The sequence below is a fragment of the Episyrphus balteatus genome, chromosome 3, assembly GCF_945859705.1.
Source record: "Episyrphus balteatus chromosome 3, idEpiBalt1.1, whole genome shotgun sequence".
NCBI classification, from domain to species: Eukaryota; Metazoa; Arthropoda; class Insecta; order Diptera; family Syrphidae; genus Episyrphus; species Episyrphus balteatus.
The window spans coordinates 19970991-19991526 of record NC_079136.1 but is presented as its reverse complement, the minus strand read 5'-3'; the positions used below and the strand labels follow the sequence as shown (position 1 = coordinate 19991526).

At 28.7% G+C, this 20536-nt stretch overlaps 1 protein-coding gene across 2 annotated transcripts in view; it reads right to left on the bottom strand.

The window, feature by feature from the left end:
- Positions 1 to 6185: 6185 nt before the first annotated feature.
- The window catches only part of LOC129917072 (M-phase inducer phosphatase), a 356921-nt gene continuing 342570 nt past the window's right edge, over positions 6186 to 20536 (bottom strand). For both annotated transcript variants that reach the window (XM_055997391.1, XM_055997392.1), the window contains exons 6-7: positions 7413 to 8750; positions 6186 to 7216 (exon numbers count right to left, since the gene is read on the bottom strand). In XM_055997391.1, coding sequence (XP_055853366.1) covers positions 6937 to 7216; positions 7413 to 8750 — 1618 coding nt within the window. In that variant the 3' untranslated portion in view covers positions 6186 to 6936. The remainder of the gene's footprint in view (positions 7217 to 7412; positions 8751 to 20536) is intronic.

Here is a 20536-nt window from a genome sequence, read left to right as displayed (position 1 = left end):
GTTCCTGGTACATGACACTTTTTTTATTTTGTGTGCCGGTGTAATCTTACTCAAGAGATTTCAGTATCACATAAAAAATTCTTTTTTAAGTTCTGAGTTCTTGGGGGGGGGGGGGGGGGGGGGTCATGACCCCGTGACCCCCCCCCCCCCCTTGTATACGCCGTTGGGGCGGAGTGCAGTAAGATGGTTGTTCGCAAGGCACAACGTTTTATCTACGTGAAAATTTATATTTTTTATGAAACACATTATTTATGGTTTTTTTTTTTTAAATAAAAAAAAAATAAAATATTGGCATTTAAGCACTAACAACATTGGCTTAATAGCGTAAAAGTACCTACATAAATGAAAATTTTGAAACATATTTCTGGATGGAAAACTTAAAAAAAGCTTAATTTTTTGATCTAAAAAACAATTTATATACTCTTTTTCACATACAACTTGCACTAGCGAGAAAATTTTATTTATTGTTTTTTTTTTTTTTTTTATTAACTAAGACTTATTTTCTCACTATTATTTAATCCTATAAAAGTTTTTGCAATTGTGTTAAAGAATGATTTTAAAGGGTTTTTGAATTTGAATTACACTTCCCGACAAACAATTTTGGTTCTATAAAGCTTTACAAATGCAATTGTTGCTTCTGTAAAGCATTATAGAAGCAAAATTGTTAGTAGGGTTTGGTTTTAATTCTAGCCCTGTTCCATTGGAGGTGGTAATTTACTACTAGTAGATGTTTTGGTTAATCTAGTAGTATCATCTACTCATGCTCTTCTTCCCGAGTAGATACGATTTGTATTGAATTCGTTGAAAGTGCTTCCATTGAAAATCACTAGTAAACTACTAGTAGTACTTTGCCACCTCCCAAAGGGCTATAATAGCCCTGTTCCATTGGAAGTGGTAGTATACTCGTGAGTAGAAATCTAGTACAACAACTACACATTCCTATATCCTCGAGTATTAGATCATGTGTAAATTGTAGTACTAGATTTACTCATGAGTAAACTACCACTTCCAATAGAACGGTGCTAATATGATATTCTACTCGAGGAGATAGGAATGTATAGTTGATGTACTAGATTAATATTCTCGATAGAAAGCAGGATTAATTGTTGTTTTTGTTTTACATGTAAAATTGATCCCGATTCAGATTCCACATGAATTGAATTGAAATCACTGCTTATAAAAATAAAAAAAAATGATTTTGAGCTCCCTAAATGGGACACCTACTGAATTTTTCTATAAAGATGTTATTCTTTTTTATAGTGGAGTTCGTAAAATAATTCAAAATAATTTCTTTTTTTTTTTTTAATAAAAAGGGTCTTAAAATGTATAGATAATTAGTAAATAAAAAGATTTTAAACCCAATTTTATACATGAATATGTATTTGCCTCAATTATCAAAAAGAATAGGGTTATGTGTTTTCCGTTTAATTTGTCCAATAAAAAAAGTTACACTGTAACGAAGCGTCACACTTTCCTTTCCACCGCAAACCAATTTAATTAAAGCTGTATGGAAACCAACCATCCCGGACTATAAACCGGACTATAAAGCAACAAAAAGAAATCAATTTAATTAAAACTATTTGGCAACCGCCCATCCCAGACTATAAAACCGATACCGAAACAACTGAACGTTACGGATTATGCCATCAATAGCAACAACACAAACACGACAACATACATTTTGTTTTATACTCAAAACTATTATTATTATTAATTTAACATCAATTTTACCGCTTAATTTTGTATAGTTCACACTTGCTTTGTGTAAAAATATTACTAAGTAGAAGTAAGAAATTCCGAATAAAGCAGAGATCTTTTAAATCTACTTCGAGTAGACGATTTCTCCCTCAATACACCTATTTAAGCCATAATAGATATACCGTATTGTTGTAAATTTTTGAATGTTGGTAAATTTCCGTTTTGACGTTAGCTAGGTAGATTTAACGTCTCTTTCCGAGTTCCCCTTCTCACTTTGAGTTAAGGGCGTTACTTTCGACCGTTAGGTATAATTCCCGTCTCTATCCGAAGCCACCATCTCATTTGGAGTTTGGTCATAATTCCCGAAACCACCATCTCACTCTGAGTTTGGTCGTAATAGCATATTTTGGTCACCGTAGGGTTTATTTCTTTTATCTCCGTCCGAGATCCCCTGATATCTTGCAGTGTTGGGCATTATTTTTAAGTAGTATATAAGTTTTATTTAAAATTGTTATTTAAAGAAAGTATAGAACAATAAAGAACGATTCTATAGTGAAAATAAAGAATTTGAGTTTTTTTTTTCTTCTATAGCCGAGTTTTGCTGTGCTTTCTTCGGCAAAACCCTGGAACCGGCGAGCTTCCCTCAGCCTTTGATAAAATAGCATCACAACACATACACCACAGTGACCCATTAATAACACTGGCACATAAAAAATAAAAACTGGCGTGTACAATAAAAAAAAAAAACCCACGTATGTATGTAATTCGATGCACTGAATCCGAATCCGAATCCGAAGTCCTTTTGTTCCGTTAGAGCCTTGGTTTTGAGTAAAGAGAACAAAAAACAACAATAGGTGGTCAAACTGTGTATTGTATTTTTTTTATTCTTTTTTCTCAACTCAACGAACTCGTGAAAGGATTTGATTAAATCTTGATTTGAATAAGATTAATTTATAAAAAAAAAGTTAATTACAATTTGAAACTTCACAATATAAAATAAAATAGTATAAATAAATAAATAAATAAAATAGTAACTAAAATTTTGAAATGTTTGTAGGTATAGTGCTGACATTTTTTTATCACTTTGAAACACCAAATAAACAAAACAATTCAAGTTGAATAAAAATTTAAAAGACAAATTATAATATAATTATCACATTGTTGCAGTTATATATTTGATTTGTGTTTAAATGATCTTCATTTTGTATTCATCGGTCATTTATCACATTTGACTTTAACAGATTCAGAAACTTCCCTACTGTACACAAGTTAAAATTATTTTCGAAATTTTTTCAAGGGTTTAGTTAGAAAATATCTTAAAATTAAAAAAACATGTACATAATTTAGTTAGACGAAGTGTATAATTTTACTTCGGAAGGTAGTACATCCATTGGCATATCAGATATCTCCGGATAAGTATTTTTATGAGTCGCTCTTTTTTCTTTTCGGAATAGGGTTTTCTAAAGGTCCTTTTTTCAGTTGGATCTTCGAAAATCATAAAACATTGATTAAATTTGTGTGAAAATTGCCTGTTCGCCACCGCCTTTTCTTGGCATCTCTGCTAAACCGTTAAATCCCAAAACATCCAGACATTTAAGTTTTAAAAAAATGGAAAAAATTTCTTATAATTTGATGTTTTTTTTAAATGAAAATATTCGATTTTTGGTAATGGTATTAACATACTTTGCAAACCGTTTGATCACAGTACTGCTGAGTTAGTTAAGTTTTATACAGTTCACAAATTTTTCTTCCAACCGTCGTGGTCAGTTTGATGATTTTGATGCATTTTTATTTTTTGCACTTCGATATTAGACCAGGGTCGATAAGTTTTGAAACCAAAAAAAATCATAGTAGAATGAAACCCATTGGAAAAGGAGGTGAATATGATGAAAATTAAAGGAAAAATAAATTACGGACGAGCCGAGTTCGGGAAGTGGGTGGGTTGAGTTTTTAATGGTAAAAAATGGTATATCTCGATTTCCGGCAAAACTACTAGTCCTATAGAAAAAAGTTGTATGGCAAAGTTGTAGGTAATAAAAAGATCTACAACTTTTGTATCAACAATTTTTTCACATAACCTCAAAATTTATGTGAAAAATTCAAAAAACCGAGTTTTTGGTTTTTTATTTTTATCTTTTTCAAAAACAAAAATTTTTCTACGAAATTTGGTGAAAACTTACCTTATTATGTCCCAAATACCCTGTAATTTATTTGATTTAAAATATTAATTTTTTTTACCTTATTTTGACTTAATACCAAAAAAACACCCTAATTTGCAATCGAAAATTCACGTGTCAAAATATCAGCTTTTTTCAAAAAGTCGGTGGGCATTTCGTTCGTTAAAATGTTTTTTTTCTGATGGTGTTTAAAAAAATTTACATTAGTATACTATAGAACATGTTCTAGTAAAATTCAAAAAATGAAAAAAGCTTGAATTCGAAAAAAATTTGTATCATTGTTTACAATTTTGGCCTATTTATTCAAATTTACTCTTTAATTACTCAAAAAACGTAAGATTTATCACTGTTACATGAAAGATGAAATCTTACGTTTTTTGAGTAATTAAAGAGTAAATTTGAATAAATAGGTCAAAATTGTAAACAATGAAACAAATTTTTTTCGAATTCAAACTTTTTTCATTTTTTGAATTTTACTAGAACATGTTTTATAGTATACTAATGTAAATATTTTTAAACACCATCAGAAAATAGACATTTTAACGAACGAAATGCCCACCGACTTTTTGAAAAAAGCTGATATTTTGACACGTGAATTTTCGATTGCTAATTAGGGTGCTTTTTTGGTATTAAGTCAAAATAAGGTAAAAAAATTAATATTTTAAATTAAATAAATTACAGGGTATTTGGGATAATAAGGTAAGTTTTCACCAAATTTCGTAGAAAAATTTTTGTTTTTGAAAAAGATAAAAATAAAAAACCAAAAACTCGGTTTTTTGAATTTTTCACATAAATTTTGTTGTAGATCTTTTTATTACCTACAACTTTGCTATACAACTTTTTTCTATAGGATTAGTAGTTTTGCCGGAAATCGAGATATACCATTTTTTACCATTAAAAACTCAACCCACCCACTTCCCGAACTCGGCTCGCCAGTAATTTATTTTTCCTTTAATTTTCATCATATTCACCTCCTTTTCCAATGGGTTTCATCCTACTATGATTTTTTTGTACTTTTTAATGTTTTTGAAGGCATCGGCACTGGTCTATATTCGTATTCTATGATCTTATTAATTTAAGATGACACCTGGATTCCAATATCCAGATCTCTAGAATCTAAGACTCAAAGAAAATACATGTTTTTTTGTTTTAAAAAAAATCAGTGTACACCGATTGAATTTATATTTTTTTTTTGTCAATATTTTGAAATGTTTCATTTCATTTTTTTATACATAGATATACATCTATTATTTGTTATTATAAATTAATTACATTAAAATTTATTTACACTAAAACTATTAACATTTTTTTTAATTCGCCTTACTTTTTATCCTTTTTTTGTCTTTTTTTTTTTATTTGTATTTTTTTTTATGAAAACTTAAAAGAATTATTTCATAATCCAATTTTCATTTAGTTTTTTATCCCTATAAGAAAACAATTTTTATACATAATTAAAATTATTAAAAACTAATTCAAATTACCACTTTGCATAATGATAACAATGATAATAATTTCATAATTGATTTCATTTCATTATTTTTAACATATTTTGCAAGAATAACACTTAGTTTTCTTTTTTTTATTTTTTTTTTTACAAAGAACACACAAATTGAATTAATTATTTTTTTTTTAATTTTCTCCTAAACAAAATAGAAGGTAACACACAGACACTCTACAAACAAATCAAACACAAAACAAAGAAGAGAAGAAAAAAATTCAAGAAAAAAACCAAAAATATAAATTTTATACATTTTTTTTTTTTTTACTATTGTTTTCCCAAAAATAAAAATAAAATAAAAAATAATTTACACAAACAAAATATATATATGTATGTATGTAATATTGACAACGATGGACAATAACAAAAAAAGAGGCGCAAAAAAATAATCACAGATTCAAATAAAATTAAAAAAAAAAATTAACCACAAATTCCAAAAATTCCTCATGAAAGTAGAAAACTTATTTTGTCTTTTTTTAGTTTTTCGTTTGGCATTTTTTGATATGAAATTTGCGCTCAAACACACTCACAAAAAATTATAATAATAATAATATATAAGTAATGCATATAGGTCCCGTATTTAAAAAAAAAGAAAGATATAAAGTACTTAGAAGAATATAAGATACATTTTCTGAAAATTTAAATTAAAAAAAAAAAAAAAAAAAAACAAAAAAATTGTCCAAAAAATCCATTTGACTTGGTTTCAATTCAGAGCTTGTGGATTGTATGTGGATCGTAGTTTGCTAAACAAAACTAAATTTCTTTGAAATTCAATTTTTTAAAAAACGAGTTCAAATTCTTGTTTGTTGTTGTTTTTTTTTTTTATTTTTCTTTTATTGCATTTCTACATTTTTTATATTTCAAAAAAGCTTTGCTTTGAAAAAACATTCTTTTTTTTTTTAATATTTAAAAAAATAAGCGTATTCGTTGTTTTTTGTGTTAAGTTTAAAACTAAAATGAATTTTCTTTACAATTGCTTTGGGATTTTTTTTATAATTTTTTTTTTTTTTTTTTTTTAAGATTTTGTACTAATTATCCACTGGAAACCAAGCAAATTAAATTTATTTTACAGGTTTTTTTGTTTTTTTTTTCTTTTCAAATTGTTTTTTTTTTTTTTTTAAGAATTTTGAATTTTAATTTTTTTTGTTTTTAATTTTTTTTGACAAATTTTGTATATAAATTTTTTGTTTTTTAATTTTTTTTTTTTTATAAATAATCCTAAAATAATTAGTAATGCACACATGTTTTGTTTGCTTGTTGTTTGTTTGTTTTTTTTTTTTTTTTACAAAATTTTACTAAAAAATATAAATATATTAAAAAAATTTACTTATGAAGTCCGAAAGTTTTGAAAAGTTTTACATCTTTTTTGTTGTTATTTTTGTTTTTTTTTGTTTTTTTTTTGTTAATGATTTAAAACTTTAATTTCTTATCGAAAATATAGAAATTTATATAAATTAATTTAATAGAGAGAAATAATTACAGAGCAGAATTAATTTTTTTTTTTTTTATAATTTAAATAGCAAAGATAATTAATAATTAAAATAGATAATAATAATAAATAGCCTACAAAAGTAAACGGGACCTAGATTTTTTTAGTCGGCTTGTAGTGCCACCTAAACCTTTGACATCACCATTCCAGCTCTTTGATTTTGCACGGAAATGTCTATATGCTTCTGCGTAGGAGGGTTCCAACATTGGCCTATAAGCCACTGGATCACATAACTCTGAGTGGTTTTCGAAAAATTCTTTATAACCACCATGGAGTAGATAGATCTCGGGATAATGTAGGGCGGGATATGAATTTGTGTTGCGTTCGCGATCGTTATTGCGTAAGAAACGGGATCTGGAAGGAAAAAGAAAAAAAAAAGCTCATAAGTTATAAAGTTCAAAATAAGAAAAGCTTTTATAAAAGCTCATTTGAAATTTTGAAGACTAAAAAAATCGAAAAAGCTCTTTTGAAAGCTTTTTATATGACAAAGCTTTCAAAAAGATCTTTTTCGATTTTTTTGAAATAAATGAAAAAATGAGTAGATACTTACAATTTTGGTCCCCGTTCAGACGAGAATTCACAATGGAATACAAGTATATGCCTCTTTGGTCCATCAGCTTCAACAGCAGGTGTATCAGTCTTTGAATTAACAAACTCCTCCATTATTTGCTCCTGTGTGTACAAATTCTTTGCACCACGAATGTGTCCTCCCTCAAATTCATATGGATATCTACAATCAATGATCTTATACGAAGCCACTGAATCTTTATACACTCCAGTAATTAAATTAGCCATCGTATGACTTGAAATTGATTTCAAATCTCTATGACGACCATCCATTAAAGGCAGACAGAAGGGTTTACTAAAATCTCCAATTAAATCTGGTTCCGATGAGGATCTCGACAAAGCGCTCATAATATCAGCATCATTCATCGACACATACTTCCGCAAAACAGGTCTGTTGGTAGCTTGTTGAGGTTGTTGAAGAGATTGTTGTTCAATTTGTGCTGGAATTTGCAACAATCCATGACCAGTATTCTCCTTTTCAGCTGATGCTGAGAAAAAGTCTCCCTTATATCTTTTGCTCTGTACTGGACTAACTGTTGTGGATGGTGGATCGGGACGTTTAAAACAACGTTCCGCAACCATACGCGATGAATACGGTGTTGTATTCAGTGAAGGTGATTGATTATTGGATGTCAAAAATGATATCCTATCTTGTACTGTTCTCAGAATCTCTGGAGTCTTTGGTTCAAATAATGCAGTGCGTGCTCGATTCGCTGAGCTAATATTTTCGGTTAAACTCAAACAACGACGTACTGGTGGTCGTTTCATTAATTCAGGACTTGTTTTTGTTGTCTTAATATGTCCACTAATTAATGAATTTAAATTACTAGGTGCATTGCCCTCACAATCATCATGTAATGATTCCATTTCAAATAATTCCATATATTCATCGTCCATTGTGGATTCCATTGAACCAGAACTTAAACTATGAAATATTCTAAATGATTTAGCTGGTGTCATTGCTCCCACTACTCCTGATGATGTTTGTTTATTAAGACGAGGTGATGGTTCCAAAATTTTACGACGATTTTGTTGTAATAATTGTTGTGAATTATTATGTTTATCCAATAATGTGGATTGTATGATTTGGAATCGTTGTGGACTTCCTTCGGGTGATAAGAGACGATCTTCATCCATGAGGAGTGCATTGGCTGTTGGGCTGGAGGATGTGAATGCATGGCTGGGATGTTGACTTTCATCATCGTAGAATGTCAATTCATCCATGCCGCTGGCAGTGTGGATTGTGGATGAGTCCATTACAAGGCGACGTCCTCCACGATTACGTTGGAATGCATTTAAATCGAAATTATTTGAAACGACACTGGAAATAAACAAGAAAAATGGTATTATTAGAAATGAGTTGACACTTTTAAGAGTTATTTTTTTAAAAAGTAGTATTTTAAGAATAAAAGGGATAATTGTGGAGAGTTTTTGAAAAATGAGCTATTTCGAAAACTGCTATTTTCAAAAGTTGACACTTTAAAAGAGTTATTTTGAAATTAGTTAACACTTAAAAAAAGAAAATTTGCCCCAAAAGTCATTTTTAAGGAATTTTGGAGAGTTTTTGAAAAATTAGCTATTTCGAAAACTGCTATTTTCAAAAGTTGAGTTAACACTTTAAAAGAGTTATTTAGAAATGAGTTAACACTTTAATAAACAAAATTTGTCACAAAAGTCATTTTAAGGATAAAAAGGATAACTGTGGAGAGTTTTTGAAAAATGAACTATTTCTAAAACTGCTATTTTTAAAATGAGTTGACACTTTTTTTTCGTAATTTCACGATATTTTTTCAGATTTTTTTTTTTTCAAAAATGTAACTTTTCAAGGATCAAAAAGGACGAAAAAACTTATTTACATATAAAAACCAGGAAAAGTGTGTCTAAAGACAACCACCAACTTTAATCTTCTTCTATTTGTATTGCTTGTCATATCGTAGACCGCCGCACGTCCTACTCAAAGGACGATAAAAACAAAACTATCGTCCTAAAACAACGTACAGTCACGCTGCTACAACCTACTCACAATATAATAATGTTACACCATCGTCGTCGGGACTTTTACTACAACCACCATCGCATTTTTATATTTTTATACCCACCAGCGTAAAAATACAACAAAAACTAAACTGAGTACGGGGACAAGTTCATTAAACTCAATCAACTATCCTGTAAAATGCACCTCTCTTCTTTTTATCCTAGTTGTAGGTTAGGTCTTCTTCCCCCGATATTTATATATTTTTATACAGTTCCTATAATACTTCTTCCTCAATTTTTCAATGTTATTATACAAAATTAAACACCCGGACATTTTTTCTTTTTTTTTTTTCAATAATATAAAAATTGGAATAGAGCTCTACTCTACACACATCCATCCAGTCAGATAGCTAGCGAAGCAAATTACTAACTCAGGGGAAGCAAAAAATTTAAGGCCCCTTATTCCATGTCAATTTTTTTTTTTTTTTTTGGTTGGAAACCCTCTAGTTGTTCTAAGAGATCCATGAACTCAATTCGAAAATGCACAGGAAAAAAAAAAATAAAATAAAATTCATATGAAAAGAGGGTTGCTATTGATGCATTTCAAAAATTTCTATGTCTCATCGAGTTTTTGTATGTGTTTGTATGTGGATTTAAACGCACGAGGGTAAACCTAAATAAAATACAAAAAATACAACAACAACAAAATATTCCCTTAGGAACAGATGTGTACAAACTCTAGAGCGCTAGCTGTTGAGTTCGGTGTACTCGTTTTAATTGGAGAACTACTACAAAAAAAAAAATTACAAAAAAGAAACAAAACTTGGGGTCTATGTCTGCGCCCTGAAAACTGTCAAGGAATCCCCCAAAAAAATGTTGTCTGTTGTAATATAACAAAAAATTTACATATAAACAACAAGGAAGTCCAAGTGCTGTAAAGGTACCAATAAACTGTCTGTCTTGAATAAAAAAAAAAAAAATGACAAGAAATGCTAAAGGTAAGACGGAAAGGTTTCGCTGTGGGAATGACCCTAGCGGATGTCTTATTATTATCAGTTTTTTTTTTTTTTTTACTGTAGGTAGTTTTTTTTTTTACCTTGGCACACGTTCTTGGGACACAAATGCACACAAGAAAACAAAGAAGGAAGAGGTTAACAAAATTGTTTTCAGCTGTTTTTTTTTTCTTTTCTTTAAGGAATTGTCAATTTTTAAAGTCCTGTTTTGGAATTTGTAAGAAATAAAAAAAAAATTATTAGGTCAGGTCGGTAATATTGCTGAGGAGAAGGTGTGTGCGCACAAAAAGGATACCTTTTTTTTGAGAGGTGTGCAAGAAGGATAAGGAAATAAAATCCAACACATGGTGAGTTTTTTTTTCTTTAATGTGACCTTATTGGTAATGAGGTGACATTATGACAATTTATTCAACTTATCGTGGGAAGTATTTTTGTATGAAATTGAATTGCAATTAAAAGTATATTTATGTCAGTTGTCAAGATAATAACTTTTTGATGTGAAGTAACCACAAGGTTGCCAATTAGGGCCTCTTTTATTATTTTTTTTTTCTTTTCTATTAGAAAAACTCTGCCAATTGTTAAAAACTTACATAATTTTTGATAAATTTATGAAGATTGACGTAATTGCTCTTAATTTTTTGATGTACCACAAGGTTGCCCATTTTGGCCTATATTATTAACTATTTTCAGTTTTCATTTAAATCGATTTTTAAAAATAAGAACATGATCAGAATTGACAAAATTTGCCAAATATTATCAGAATATATATTCAACCGTTACATTTTTACCGTTATAAATCCCCCATTCATCGTATTTTTTTTTTTTTTTTATGAATCAATTGAAAAACCCAGTTTCCATGGGGGCTGATGAACACACAACCGCCACCAGTAAATCTGAATAAAAAGCGAAATTACTTTTTGTGTGAGACTTTCGATTTCATTTGAAACCAAGAGTATAAATGAAAGAAATAACCGAGACAGAGAAATATAAAAAAAAAAAATAAAGATACAAAGAAAATAAAAATAAAAAATCATAAAAAAAAGCCGGCGAAAATCGCAGTAAAAAAGAAAAATAAACGTTGCACACTAAATAATCTTGTTCATGCGATGGCTCTTCTAAAGTCTGAATGTGCGAATTCTGTTGAAGAAAGAAACACTACGAAGACGACGATGATGATGATGGTGATTTCCAAGATCAAGAGTGAAGTCTTGAAAGAGAAGTCGATTGGCTAGCACTGTGATTTAATATAACGGGCATGGAATGGAGGGTATAGGTATAATAATAAAATCATAATTTCAATGATATAGGTTTTATAAGCGCGGTAGGTTTGTGTTCTTTCTTTAATTTTTTCATTTTTTTTGTTTTTGTTATTTTGGGTGCGATTAAAGTATCTTTTTAAGTGGCCAACAGAGTCTAGTTGGACTATTCATATGCGTCAGAGATTACCGGTGTATTTTTTTGGAGAAAAAAATAATTACCAAAAAAAATTGAAAACCACTTTTTGTATCTGACACACACGATTTCTTAATTAGCACTTTTTTTGTTCAAAAATGTTTGTATTGTTGTTTAGGTAATAATCCGAGGGGTTTTTTGGGGGTAATTTCTTTGTTTTGATTTTGTATTTATATTTAAGGAAGTTTTTAAGTAATAATTACCTTGTGCAATCCATCATATCGCAAGCTTCTTCACTTATGCTTTCCCACAACATTTTGGTAGATTTTTTTTGAATTATTTTTTAAACAAATTTAATGAATTTTTTTTTTTGATTGAAATTCGAAAAAACGTAATTTTTCGAATATTAATGAATGATGATTGATTTTTTTTTTTTGAACAATTTTTAAAACAAATTGTTTTTTAATTTAATTTTAACACATAATTTTTTTGTTTGTTAAATTTTTTTAAAAATAGTCCACATAAATTTGGGTGTTATCCTTTTTGCGTTTGTGTTATCCTTGCAAAAAAATGTTCACAAAACTTAAGAAATTATTCTTATTTTTAATTAATTAAAATAAAATCACTTAAAAATATATTGCATTTCGGTGTACAGTTAAAGTTTTATTTTTTTCAAAGTGTCCTTGTTATCATTTTTGTGTCCTTTTTTATATTTTGTAATGTTAAGTACATTTAAGGATTCGAATTTTGTTGATATATGCACTGATTTTTTAAATCATTTCTCACTGAGATTTTTTTTTGTATGGTTTTGAATATCCTTCAAGTTTTATTATAAAATTTGTGTAAAACGCCACAAAACTTCTCCCAATTTTAAAAAATTCTTCAATTTAATTCTTTTAAAACAATTATCCTGAATTAAGAAAATATTTGTTTCTTAGATAGGAGAGAGAGAGAGGGCATTTGCTACAGAACGATAACTAAACTCGAATGACTGACAATTTTAGAATACACTCGGCTTTTATTCGAAAATTCCCACTGTGGAAATTGGTATAGAAGATAGGGGTTTGTTCGGAATTTTATACCTGTATTTGTGTGTATCTTTTTTGGTGTGTGTAATATGAAATGTATCTGTGTGTAGAAGAGAGTATCTTTTGTGTGGAATGAGAGAAATACGAAGAAATTAAGAAGAAGATAGGAGGAAAGATTTAAGAAAAATCATATGGTCACATATAAGAATAAGAATAAATTTTTGTTGTGATTGTATTGGGAGAGATTGGTGGTCCTTTTTGACATATCCTTCGGTACGTTATTCTTGTCTACGTTTTCCTTGGAAGGAAACATATGATTTTTGTTGCTTTTTTTTTGTTGTTCTTTGATTATTGTTTTTTTTTTTTTTTGTTCGACTTTATCACGAGCGAAGGTACAAGTGTATTTTAAAGATGTATTGTGTATTTCAACTCAACCCCTTCGCATAAGATATGTGATTTTTTTTCCTGTAGAGAAGAATAGTGGATTTATGATGAGATTGTGTGAAATATATTTTGTAGGTATATTGGAGGAGAGAATAGAATGTGAAGTAGGAATTTGATTTTTGTGTGTTTTAAAAGTCAGCTGAGCGCGCGAGAGGAGGATTTGATTTTTTTTTGTGTTCATTCTTCCTTCTTATGGTATATTTTATCTTAAAGATAGTTTGATATTTTTTTTTATTTAATTTTTTAAACGAAAAATTCAATATTATCTTGAAGAGTATATAACTACAGATTTATATGTGTTAAGAAAAAAAATTTGAGGGGCAAAATCAATAGAAAAAGATTGAGGTAGAAAATAAAGGGGATACCTAACCTATACCTATTCTATCGATACAAAAAAAGGAGCATATTCAATGTGAAATATGTAAGTAATTAGGAGATTTAAATGCAACAGGTACATTACATTGATTTGAGAAGAAAAGATGGACAATCGAATCAAAATAGGTATTGAGAAGATGAAAGAGAGAGTAAATAAAGAAAAGGGGGGGTATTGCTTTGTACCTATCTAGGTGTTTAAAAAAGGGCAGAATAATCAAGCAATTAATTACTTAAAATATAAGGATAGAAACATTTATTATGAAATAGTGATTAGGATTGATTTTAACTTGCCTGTATGGGTATTAGGTAGGTACTTTCATTCCTGTTAAAAAGTTTGAAAAATTACCAATCTAGGTAGGATTCGTTTTCTAGAAAATTAGGTAGAATCAACCTTGAGGTAACCTAATACTTGGATGAAATACCTTCGTTTTTTTTTTTCAGAAAAAGGATTAGGTACCTATGTATCTAAAAACTAAGTGCCCCTAAGAATTGTTAGTTGGGGATAGTTTGCGTCGAGTCTACACATTTAATACGCAGGGCTTCTGCATTGATCAAAATGAGATGTTTTTCGTTAGATATGCAAATTATTACAATTTTGGACTTTTTAGTTTAAACTGATGAAGATTTTAACCTTAGAGTGTTAAAAAAAAGTTTAACTTCGATAGGTTAATGTGAACAACTTATGAATATGAAAGAGATTCTATTTATTAGGTCTAAATATTAAGTTGGTGTTATTTGGCTGAGCGTTTCATACTAAAAAAGAGTATTTTCTAAAGACATGGCACTGAAGAACCGCATTCTTAAAAAAGGTTTCTGAATAAGAAAAATGTTTTGGGTGTAAGTTAATTCGAATCTAAAGCTAACCTATAATTTTTTTAGTTTGAATGCAAACAAACAGTTTGTTAGTAAATAAAACTTTATTTTGTTTAATAATATTCATTAGCTTCAATAAATAATTATAGTCTATGCTTTTTGTAACCTCTGTAGGGGACAAGGATATCTTTAAAGTATCCTTGTCCTCTCTCTGATGACATTAAAATCGGCAAAATTTGAATAAGTTACAGTTAAGTTAGGATTTACGAAATACAAAAACAGTTTATCACAAGGTACCTAGTGCTCAACTAGATAAAACTTAAAAAAAAAACTAATTTCATTCATAAGATCATTAAAGTAGTTTTTAAACCTATTTACCTTTGGTATTTATTACATTTTTGTCTAGGGCATTAAAAACAGTAAAAAAAACTGGATTAAGACAATTTTACAGTAACAAGTGTTTAACATGTTCAAAATGAGAGTAGGTAAGCAAAGAATTGGAAATTGTTTTTTAAGAATACCATCAAAATCTCAGTTTGACTCAAAAAAGAGCTTATGTTAGAAGCTACATAGTTTTACATAACATCTTAATTTGCTATGTTTAAGGGCGATTTCATTCACTCAAAGTTGACGGTTTTAGCTTTCAGTTTTTAAATCTCAAGCTTATCAACTTTTGATTTTCTCAACTTCCGAAAATATCAGAAGTTCCCGAGTAAACTTGAGATTTTATTTTGAAATGTCATTTTTTATTTTCATATTTGTTTCAAATTTGGTTTAAATGTGAAAAAAAGAAACTTTTTATTGAAGAATAATTGTTGTTTTTTGGAAACAACATGATAACTGATGAACCTTTGTGTCAAAACAATTTTGGGATCTTCGTTTTTTTTACAGAATATAATTTTTTTCGAAAAAGAAGTCAATCATATTTGTTCATATTATGTATATTTTGTTGAATAATTTTAAATAAATAAAAAAGTGATGTGTGTGACAAAATTGATTTTTTTCTTCCCGGAAAATCTACCTATTTTTTATTGTAAATTGGCTCTGATGATTCGAATTGGTTGGATTAATTAAACATATAGCATGATATTCGAAACAATTAATTAAAAAAAAAGTAAACATTCAAAATAACATTTGAAATTGACATTTTATTTTATTAAATGTCACAAATATCCCAGGGATATTTTTAAAACGGAGAGTTGGGCAACTTTTAGTTTGGAAGTAGGAAGCTAAGAAAAAAATTATTGAATTAAACAAATTTTCAACTTGTGATTTAAATCTCGTGTTGGAGTAAACTCTCAAGCTTGCCACCTTCAGATTTTTCTCAAAGTTGATAAATAGTGAATAAAATGGCCCTTAAAGTTTTAAATTCAAGCTTCTTCATAGTTTCAGTTTCTGTCGACAACTTCAAAAATTGGATAATACGTGGACCGTTAAAAAAACGTAAACCCTTAAGTTATTTTTTTCTTCGTTAGAAATACAGATCTATTAAAAAAGTAATCATTCATTTGTATGCTTAAAAACTTTTGGCCTTAAGTAGATTCTGCGACTAAGTACTTCAACTGCAAGATGTCAAATAGACAGCAGTTTAGTACTAATTTTCTAATGAAAGCAATTTGTTGATTCCAAATTAATGAAGGATAGATATTATTGGTAGAAGCTTTAAACTGTTTAAATTCGTTTGGTTAAAACACTATAAAACGATATTAAGATATGAAACGATGCAGTTTGGTATGATGCAAGTTAATAAATTCTTCTTCTGATAGTCTAACGTCCAACCGATGATTTCAAATTCAGCCCTTTGTCAACAAACAACCAAAAGACAAAATTTAAGTATAAAGGAATATTCTGTGTAACAGTTTTATACAGTTATAGTACCAAGTTAAATGACTTAGGGAAACAAATTTTTTTTGCCCTTAAAACTGCTGAAATTTAAAAAAATCGATGAAAATGGCATTTAACTAAGTCTTGGCAGTCAGTGGTCTAAGTAACATTTAAATACCTATAACACGGTGTTACAAAAATGAGGTTTTAAAATATACGCGGGCGGAGACCTATCAGGTTTTGTAGAGCTAGTCGCACTGAATACGAAACGGTATTTAAAAATCCCCTAACACCCCCAAAATCTGGAGTTACGGGCAAAAAACGGTTTTTTGGACCTTCGCCCATTGAAAAAATTCTAGCTTCGACAATTTTTTACCCATTTTCGATTTTTTTACAGTTTCTGATAGAAGATAAATATACCTTTTTAACAATGTATAAAACATGTAACTCGGTTAAACCACTTAGAATTTATAAGATGTCAAAGTTCAAAAATTCAATTTTTTTTGTCATTTGCCCAACTTCGGCATCAATTTAAAGTATATGTTTTCAAAACAACATGCTATTTAAAAAATATATTCTAAAACTATATCTATTTCCCAATTGATCGAAGTATTTTTTATGAAAATCACTTCAATATTGGCTTAGAAAAAAAAAATTTTCGATTTCAACCCAGATACAGAAATTCGAACTTTTAGGTATAGAACAAAAATGTTGTTTCGGCACGTAGTAGGATAAGTTGGGCGCCAGGATTTGATGAAGGGTTTTTGTAGAGGAGCTGAATACAAACATTTTTTTTCTTTGGGAGGGGGGTCTATCTCCCCCCGTTTAGGTGGGAGGGGCATTTTTCTAAAAAAAATTATCAAAATAAAAAAAAATTATTAAAAAACAACGGCAACACTTACAGTAATAAATGATACCATTTCCAAAAGGCAAAATTGTGCATTTGATTCTAATTTTTAAATCAATATAATATTACCAATAGTTTTTGAAATAATCGATTTCAAAGTTAAAAATAGGGGAACAAATTTTTTTTAAAACTCATTTTATACTATTTTTGTCCAGACTGCGAATTTTAGTAAATAAATTACTTAGACAGAAAACTGCCTCAATTGATTCCTTATCGAACCGTGAAAACTATATGTTTCTATGTCTTCTAGTTTTTGGGAAAATTGAAAAATTATTTTATCAGATTTTTCTTTTTTCAAAATATTTTTTGTTTTTATTTTTTTTTATTTTTCAATTTTCTCAAAAACTAGAAGACATAGAAACATATAGTTTTCACTGTTCGATAAGGAATTAATTGAGGCAATTTTCTGTCTAAGTAACTTATTTACTAAAATTCACAGTCTGGACAAAAATAGTATAAAATGAGTTTTAAAAAAAATTTGTTCCCCTATTTTTAACTTTGAAATCGATTATTTCAAAAACTATTGGTAATATTATATTGATTTAAAAATTAGAATCAAATGCACAATTTTGCCTTTTGGAAATGGTATCATTTATTACTGTAAGTGTTGCCGTTGTTTTTTAATAATTTTTTTTTATTTTGATAATTTTTTTTAGAAAAATGCCCCTCCCACCTAAACGGGGGGAGATAGACCCCCCTCCCAAAGAAAAAAAATGTTTGTATTCAGCTCCTCTACAAAAACCCTTCATCAAATCCTGGCGCCCAACTTATCCTACTACGTGCCGAAACAACATTTTTGTTCTATACCTAAAAGTTCGAATTTCTGTATCTGGGTTGAAATCGAAAATTTTTTTTTTCTAAGCCAATATTGAAGTGATTTTCATAAAAAATACTTCGATCAATTGGAAAATAGATATAGTTTTAGAATATATTTTTTAAATAGCATGTTGTTTTGAAAACATATACTTTAAATTGATGCCGAAGTTGGGCAAATGACAAAAAAAATTGAATTTTTGAACTTTGACATCTTATAAATTCTAAGTGGTTTAACCGAGTTACATGTTTTATACATTGTTAAAAAGGTATATTTATCTTCTATCAGAAACTGTAAAAAAATCGAAAATGGGTAAAAAATTGTCGAAGCTAGAATTTTTTCAATGGGCGAAGGTCCAAAAAACCGTTTTTTGCCCGTAACTCCAGATTTTGGGGGTGTTAGGGGATTTTTAAATACCGTTTCGTATTCAGTGCGACTAGCTCTACAAAACCTGATAGGTCTCCGCCCGCGTATTTTTTGAGTGTTACACCGTGTAATTGAACAACTTGCGAACAAACCCTTTGTTACACTCACATCTTAGTAACTTGAGATCTGCTTCTTTCAAATTTTGTCTAAATCAGTTATTACAGATTTTTGCTTCAATCTCGTCAAAGGTATGAGTATCTTGGCATGTATATCTTTTTTGATACACCCGGCTAGAGCTGGAAATCGTATTTTCTTTGCTTTTTAATAAATCATAGAACTCTTAGACAAAAAATATTGAATTTGATTTGATCAACTAATTTAGAATATAGAATAGTCTATTTTCGACAATTTGATAATTTAAAGCTCTAGGAACTAAAATGAGTCGGTACCCTATATTATTATTAATAATAAATAGTTAATTACAATACAAGTAGGTATGCCATACAAAAATCTTTGAAATTCCTAAAATGTATAATCTTATCTGAAACTAAAACTTGTCTCAAAATATAATAATTCCAAGGTTAATGATAATATTTTATGTTATATGTATAATATCATAATTATGAATTTTATCATAAATTTCCGGTTTTTCCAATTTTTTGTCAATTTCAGTATACCTACATAATTATAATTATTTTAAGGAATTTGAAACATAAACTCTTTTATTTTTTTAAGTTTTTGAGAAAGCATTCCATATCATAAAACTATCACAAAAGTCATAGGTACTTTTGTAATTTATTGATCTTTAGAGGTTTTTCATTTATAAAAGTTTATACTTTTGCATATAGATAGTTACCTAATTATAAGATTAATGTTTATTGATGTATTTATGAGTTTGCATTAGGTACTTCATTTTATTAGGGTTATTGTAAATATTTGATTAAAAAAGAAACAAAATTCACAGAAAATAGAACAAGAACACATAGAATAGATAATTGTTTCGTTGTTTTATATAGTTTTTTTTTAAGTCAAATTAATTAAAGTATGGAAAATTGTTTTCGCAAAGATTTCCTATCATATTTTCTCGATTTCAGCCATTTTCTTTCTTACTTATCTGTTATTAATTCTTTAGATTACTGATCTAATTATTACGAAAGCTGTTTGCTGGAACGAAACTTAAGCGTTTTTAGTTAAATTTTAACTTCTCTTAATATTAATTTCCCTTAAAAAATTCAACATTTTGACGAAAGCTTAACTTATGTTAAAGAAATTTAATGTGATAAAATTCATAATTTTTTTGCTGAAAGAACCCTTAAAAATAGTATATGTCTAACACACTTCAAGTGATGACATTGAGAATCCAACTTCAATATCTGATTACTTCAAAGAAAATTTTTACAAATTTAAAAAAAATCTCAGTCTGTAAACTTTAAAAAATCTTGCAGTAAGGCTCAGTTTTAATTTCGTATCATTTTATTTCCGCTGACGTCTGTCTACCTGTCACAAAGAGCTAAAAACTTAAAATCCAACAAAGAATAACCAAACTTCCCACGAACAAAGCATCATTATCGTGCTTAAGTTATATACACAAAGGTTTCCTTTTATTCAAGCTTTGTATGTTTCATATTCAAGGTCTTATAAGTAGGTAGAGAATATCTATAGCTTCATTTTGTATTGGAAACCCCACGTTGTCTTTATAGTCTCCTAAGAAACATGATCACATTCATTCCTGAAAAAAAAAACTTCCTAAACCTATGGAATCCTAGAAACTTGGAGACAGGGAGAGCTACATTTTCATAGAAAGACACATTTCATAGCATAACTGAAAAAAAAAATAATTTGATAACTTTTGCAAAATCACAAAATTTATCAACATTCATGAGTCTATATAGGAAACGATAGTCATTTTACAAAATTTGTAAGACAATCTTTTCATATTCTGAAACGAAAAAAATAAGCATCCATATCACACTCTTGAACTCAAAAGTTTCGTATTTCTTTGAGAAAGAAAACAATATTCAGCTAGCATAACGATCGCGCAAGTGATCTCCACTTGAATTGAGCTTCACAATGATCTTCGTGGGTCTTTTATACTTCTCAACCAACCAACGTCAGCCCCCAAAATCCAATCTCTATAAACACAACAACATTCCATTA